Here is a 7,427-nt window from a genome sequence, read left to right as displayed (position 1 = left end):
TAATAAAGCTTAGTTGCATGTTACCACTTATCACTATGGTCAAATGCAGCAATATCGAAGTAAACCCAATAAGTGCGAAGAATGGATATCTTATGTTCCAAACCGGAACGATGGAAATTCCAACCAGCTACGAATACTACTATTTGAGTATAAACATAACAAAGACAATGCTTATGTGTGAAAATCTAGTAACTGAAGCAAATGGCTATCCCAATGTACCTCAGATACAATATTTAGTCGATAAACTAAAACGGGAAATAAATGGATTAAGAATTATTAACAGAAGCAAAAGATGTCTTTTAAACGTAGTAAGGAAGGCATATAAATACCTATTTGGTACATTAGATGAAGACGACAGGGAGCTATAGGAAAAAATTTATAACATGGTAATCTAAACATGGTTATCGACATAATCAACAGCGGTATAGACATAACAAATAGGCTTAAGGTGGAAAAAGAACAGAACCTACAAATTGCGATACTGATATTCAACCTACCGCAGTTTACAGAATACATAGAAGATATCGAGTTGGGTATGCAATTAACCAGATTTGTAATCTTTAACCCAAAATTACTAAAACACGATTATTTGAAACACGTAAACTCGGAGAAAATGCTAAAGATATAAAACATCAACTTGGCTCAAGACAGATACAAACGAAATTTTGATTATATCCCACGTTCCTAGCGAGGTCCCTAAAGTTCCGATATTTCAAATAGTTCCGTACCCAGATGAACATAACTATATTCTAACCGAGCAAATATTCGATAAGTTTTATGTATTCAATAACCAAGTATTTCATAAAGATACAGATAAATTAATATTCGACAAATGTATTGTTGGACTTATTAAACAAGAGCAAACTCAATGCAAATACATTAAAACCCAAAGAAATTTCCAAATAAATTATATAGAACCAAATATACTTTTAACATGGAATATTCCTGAAACAGTTGTCAACCAAGATTGTACGAACAAAAAAATATTGATATCAGGAAACAACATCATTAAAATTAAAAATTTTACCATGCAAATAGATGAATTCCTAATTTCTAATAATGTAGCAGATTTTACACAAACGATTTATATCACCAACAATGTTACACGTTTAGAACCAATAAATCACTTGGAAACAAGAGAAATAATAAAATTGCATGTAAAACACTACAACTTTTTCCAAATTATATGCATTACAACTTTTGTCATCATGATAATTAGCTTGACTCTGTATTTAGCGTATAAGCTTAAAAATATACCTAAGAATATTATTGTCAAATACTGTAAACAAAAAGAAGAACATCCGCACCTTGAAACTAATGTCAAGGAAAATATTCAACCAGAAAACAATGTTATGATATATCCAAATTTAACGACCTGAGGACAGGCCAAATTCAATGATTGGGGGAGTGACATATCCATAAGTCCCTAAGACTTAAGCACATGCCTACACACTAATACACATACAACATGTACACCCAAACTACCCACACACCCTACACAACTCTGGATGTACCCAACAGATACCAGATACCTGATAAGTCACCCACTGGTAGACTAAACATCCGTTGTCTAATTTAAACAATCTATGCTTAAGCCCTTGCATCATCGTTGGGTTCCCACGTTCAAAGCTCGGATTCGCAGTCCCGAAAAACAGAAGTATTATATTTCAATAAACAAAATTATAAGAATCTAAGAGCACTTGTATCCAAGAGCGAATGCACTTGAATCCAAGAGAAATGCAAAGACTATTAAAGTCAGCAACTCCAAAGCTTTCTCTCTTCATTTGATCGGAACCCTAAAGTCTAAAGTCCATATTAGAAAAGCTCGAAACCGAGGCTTGAACGTCAATCAAATCAGAGTAATTATCAGAGTTCAGTTTGAGACCTAATTATAATCGGTCGGTGTTCTTCTCAACTAAAAATATCGTAATCATTCGGTAAAATAAAATTATATTTTTTTTACATATGAGTATTGCGATTATTTAATTGGCGCAGTCGGTAGGATCTGTTAATTAAAGAGTCCTTTTAGTACGGTACTGATCCATTGAAGGATACGCTATACAACTAGCTATCCAGGATCGGCGAATTAAAACAGTGATTCTAAAATTATTTTGAGATCCGCAAAAGAATTTACGTGAAAGTAGTATTCAAGAAAAAAATCCCATGTGGTCAGTAACATCTGCAAAACAATTTAAAATCCCGTGCGGTCGGAAACAAAATTAATTAAAATTTTAATTCCGTAACTTAAAACAAATAATTAAAATAAACACCGTGTATCCAGAAACTTATACAAATACACCATGGCAGTTCCGCAACTTTCGGAAACCCACCTAAATCAATTATTAAATCAAATTAAAGAACTGAACTACTACGATGGCACACCTGGCAAGCTATCTGTGTTTGTTAACCAGGACGAGCAGCTACTCAACGTATACCCTACCCAAGATGCCAGACAAGCACACGTTATCTATGGAGCAGTAAAACGGTTACTAGTGGATGCAGCATTGGAGGTCGTGACCCAAGAAAGAGTAAACACATGCTAGATACAAAGACGGTCCTGGCGATGGCATTCAAGGATCACAGGCCCTACATAAAACTTATAAGACATTTGGAGGATACATCATACCCCGGAAGCATCTGTAAGTTCATCGAGATGCTCGAATCACAATATTGGATTATGTTTGACAAGTTAGAATTAGAATGCGACCCTTTAGATAAATCAAATTACACTGAAATGTTAAAAAGAACTGTTAAATCTGTAATAGATCGAAATTTTGCAGGATAGAATTTATATGTCATTGGCTCGCAAAGATATTGATACTATTTATAAATTAAAACAAGCTTCAATGGAGCTAGGCCTCTATGACGCACGTCCAGAAAATCAGCGTTCTAATAGATTAGAAGGGAACAGACGCAGGAACAGGGGAAATCATAGTCAAAGCAATAATCAAAGATATTACAATAATAGAAATTACAATCACAGCAATTATTATCCTGGAACGAATCAGAATAACAAAACGCAACCTCAAAATTCGAATCAACCTACAATAAATCAAAGTCAGTATTCCACTCGTCCCATACCGGTTAATCAAAGGGGAAATTATTACACGTTTAGAAGGGAGTTAACACAAGGCCAACAAAACAATCCTCTTAACTACTCCCTTAATTTCCAACCTTCAACTTCAAATAATACTAACGGTCAGATGCCGGTAAAAAGACAACGAGAGAGTCAAAGTGGCCAAATCAGAATGGATGTAAATTTTCATCAAACTGCCTCGGACACTCAAGTGACACAGGAGGACGTACCAGTCCCCATGTAAAATAGGTTATCATAACAAAATTTACAAGGGAATGATCGACACAGGTTCATCCATCAATATAATAAGGGAAAATTTTGAAAATTTAGAAGAAAAAGAAGAAGATCTAACAGAGTATACCATTAAACCCACTTCAGTATGTCCGTCTCTTCAGAAATTCTATATCCACAAGTTTTCCGACAATTATGATTTCCTGTTAGGTCGAAAGTATCTAGAGGATACGAAAGCTAAGATAGATTGTGATAACGAGACGGTAACTTTAGGTTCAAGAACCTTTAAGTTTGTGTATGGAGAAAAGAAGGGCGAGACCGCATCTAAATGCCTCGACCCACAGCAAAAGGATGATTCTGCTCCAGTGGAGGAAATCAATCCAAGGATGCAAAAGGTTAAGACCGCACCTAAGTGCCTTAAACCAAAGCATGAACAACAGAAGAAGGAGACCGCATTACCAAAATGCCTAACACATGTCGATCCTATGTCCGTTGACAACGATATAGTCAACTTCGCGATCAAAGATGAGTTACAGTCTTCTTGACTGTCCCGAGCTGCGCCGGCGCCGACCCTTATATCAGCTGCGAGAATCCCGTCATTTCCCCTTTTGCACACGGCTCGCTCGGGTACAAGGTCCAAACATGTCCCGTTAGCTCACGGTGCGTCCTCTTTGTGCCTGTCCAAAGTCCGCACCGTTACCGTATGACCTCTACGCCCTTGGCGGGTTTGAGTCCAAGGTCCAGCGCGGTACCTTTATTTCACGGTCTCTCCGCTTTGCTGGGGTCCAAGGCTCATTATTTCCCGTTTGACCTGACCGCCCTTGAATCCTCTCGCCCTTCGTTCTCAGCCTGGCAGTCGCAGCTCATTAGACCCCGTCGTTCAGCGTCTTGACTTGGCATCTTGAACATACTTGCGCCTTCCTGATCGCAGCCTTTACGTCTCAGCCTATTTGAGCATCTCGACGTGGCATCTTGATCCTCATCGTTCCTTACTCCTCACGTCGACATCTCGACTCGGCATCTCGATCCTCGCGCCCTTCTCCAGCCTCCTGTATCTGTTGCCGTCTGCTTCTGGTCACCAGCTCCGCATTTAAATTTCCCGCCTTCTCATCGCTTTCCATCTCTGGCAACTCCACCGATACTCACCATGATCGAGTTATCGATGTTGGCGACCGGCGTTGCCATTTCCGATTCCAATCGATGTTGTCTCATCGCTGATTGCGCGATCGAGCTATTGATATTTGCGACCGGCGTTGCCACTTCATGTTCCGTAATTCCGATGTTCCGATGTCGTGCCGATTGCTGTCAATAGTGTGACAGCGTGTTGAAAATCAATATAAAATCCAGTATTTTTTTTGTTCCCTATCGATCTCACTATCGATCGACCGCTATTATCGTAGCGCCCCCATCCCGATTTTCACTAAGCACGTGGATTTCGGAGTTGCAGCTCAATGGAGGTAAGTTACGGAATTTCGCGTAAAAACCGCCATCTTTACTCATCCTCTCTTCGTTTCAGCTCCTCGAATATGACATGATGTCCCTTGATGCTCCAGGGTTGCCGGCCCTGGACACGGGCACCCTGGAGGCCCTTCCGCAGGGATCCCTGATGAACGCCCCTACATGCTCCGGGCGGCTGCCCCTGGCCCTCAAGCGCCCTGGCGGCCTCCTTCTTCGTCTCCGCGCCTGCGGCAGCCTCGCGTCGACTTGCCGGCCCGCCTGCCTGGCCCCGCGTCCGATTGCCGGCCCGCGTGCCTGGCCCCGCGTCCGTTCGCTGGCCCGCGTGCCTGTTGGCTGCTGCGGATGACTCCTTTTTTTTAGTGTGAGCAATGTGTGCCCTTGCCCTCCCCTGTCCCAACAACTCTGTTTTCGCTTTCGCTTTTGTCTTTGTTTATTGTGGCACGTAGACTCGTTTATCCCCGCCGCGACGCACCTTCAACCGGAACCGCTGGCCGTCCAGTACGAAGAGCTTAGCCCAACGGTCCTTGTGTCGCCTGCTCGGCCTCCTCGACCACTTTGGGTGGCCACTCCGCGCGCTCGACTTCTCGCCACGGCTTCTCACACAGCGACTGCTGCCTGCGGAGGCAGGGTCGCTGCGGTGGCTGTCTTGCCTCGGGGCATGACTCTTGCCGCGCGAGTTTCGGTGGTGGCGGTGGCTGCGACTGCGCCGGTGGCGGCAGCGGCGGCTGTGGCATCTCTTGATGCTGTGGCTGCGACGGCGGCGGTGGTGTCGGTGGCAACGGTGGCTGCCGCGGTGGCGACTGTGGCAACGACGACGGTGAGTGTGGTCCTTTTCTCACCCCCGTCGTCCTCCTCGCTCTCCGAAGAGAGGGGCACGTAGTCCAACGGTCCTTCGGCCATCGCCTCTTCCTTCGACAGCTCCGTGTCGGGCACTTCCTCCGTGTCCTCCTGGACCGGGGATGGGGATCGCGACACCAGGGGTGACGCCAGAAGCTGGAGGTAGGACTCAACATCCGCCCTCCATATCGCTTCGGGCTGTTCCCCAGTGCCGGTCTCCCTTACCTCCCGGTTGTTTTGCGCGCTGCGTGTGTTCATCATCATGTGCCGAATTGATCTTAAAAGACCGACTCTCGCTTTTTCCGCCGCGACGAAACCTCGGTTTTCGATCTGCTCCTTTCCGCCGTTATTCCGCGGGGCCTGTACCGGTAACGGGACTCTCCTTCGTGCACCTGCCTCCCACGGAATTGGCAACTGTGTGCGTTAGCCGTTAACGGTTTTCCGGCTGTTTACCCTCCCTGTCCCGCTCTCGCGCTCCAACGGGCCTTTTGTGTGTGTGTGTGAGTGTGTTTATTTGCGACTTTCGACTTTTCGATACCCTGTATCGTCTTCCCCCCTTCTACGCGAAAGGGTTTTATTGTTGATTGTCGCTCTCGTTGTCCTCTGGACGGCCGGCGCCCGCGCTTCCCGGCTTCAAGTCGCTAATATGAGCCGTTTTTGTTTTCCTCGTTGTTGCGTGTTCCACTATACAAATTACCGGTGACGTGAATTTCTTTATTTTGAAAGGCCCGTCGAACCTTGGTGCCAGCTTTGCCGCGAAGCCCTCCGCGGCTTTTGACAGGTGGTGCTCTTTGGCCCACACAGTTTCTCCGACCTTGGGTTTCCACGGCCTCCTTCGGAGATTATAGTGGCGTGCCTGATCCTGCACTGCCTTTTCTATGTTTCTCCGCACCAGTTCGAAGATCTCCTTGAGTTTTTCCGCGTTTTCTACCGGCGTCTGTGGACATCTGCCCGTTCCGGCCGTCTGTTCGTCGAACAACGTATTTGGCAGCCTCGGTTCTCTTCCCTGCGTTATAAATGCCGGTGAGTATCCGGTGGTTTCCGTCGGGTTTTCTTGCGGAGTATATGGAGCCGTGAGCTGGTGTTTTACACCCAGCTCCTCCAAGAACCTCTTGAACGCCCTGCTCGTGAATTGGACTCCGTTGTCCGTGATCATGATTTTTGGCACTCCGTACCTGGCCACTATCCGCTCTCGCACGGCCTTTCGTAGCGTCTCGGTGGTCGCCCTACGCAATGGAACGATCTCGGTCCACTTGGAGAACCGATCCACCAGGACCAGGAGCATCGAATTCCCGTGCAAGGGGCCCACAAAGTCCGCGCCTGTGTCAGCATTTTTCCGGCTGCTTGCAGCTGGTTGGACTTGTATTTCATGCAGCTCTCGCAGTTCCGCACGTACCTTCTGACGTCTCGGTGCATTCCTGGCCAGTGGTACCTGGCTGCCTCCCTCGCCATTGTCTTCCGACTTCCCAGGTGTCCTGCCGTCGGCATGTCGTGGTTCTCGGCCATGACGCGCTGCCTCTCCCTGGTTGGTACACACAGCTTCCATGACACCACATCCTCGTTTCCTGCCCGGTGCGGAATGTGCCTATACAGTTGGCCGGCCTCCTCTAGGTAGTCTGGGTATTTTTGGGGAACCTGCTTCATTTTCCTTTGCATCTCATCTGCCCACTTCTTCCTTCGCCGTTATCCTGCGGCTAGTTTCCTGCAGCGGCTGTCGCGACAGGGCGTCCGCGACGATGTTCAGCTGGCCCTTTCTGTATGCAATTTCGAAGTCGAATTGTTGGAGCTCCAATGCCCACCTCGCGATCCTTCCGGACGGGCTCTC

The 7,427-nt window shown here is 45.9% G+C and overlaps 1 protein-coding gene across 1 annotated transcript; it reads right to left on the bottom strand.

The window, feature by feature from the left end:
- Nucleotides 1–6,176: 6,176 nt before the first annotated feature.
- LOC122756640 lies at nucleotides 6,177–7,148 on the bottom strand. Its single transcript, XM_044006855.1, has one exon. The coding sequence runs from the start codon at nucleotides 7,146–7,148 to the stop codon at nucleotides 6,177–6,179; it is 972 nt and encodes a 323-aa protein (XP_043862790.1).
- Nucleotides 7,149–7,427: the final 279 nt, after the last annotated feature.

The sequence above is a fragment of the Drosophila santomea genome, unplaced genomic scaffold, assembly GCF_016746245.2.
Source record: "Drosophila santomea strain STO CAGO 1482 unplaced genomic scaffold, Prin_Dsan_1.1 Segkk84_quiver_pilon_scaf, whole genome shotgun sequence".
In the NCBI taxonomy this organism is placed as follows: Eukaryota; Metazoa; Arthropoda; class Insecta; order Diptera; family Drosophilidae; genus Drosophila; species Drosophila santomea.
Note: the sequence above shows the minus strand (reverse complement) of the source record. Positions and strands in the feature narration are given on the sequence as shown.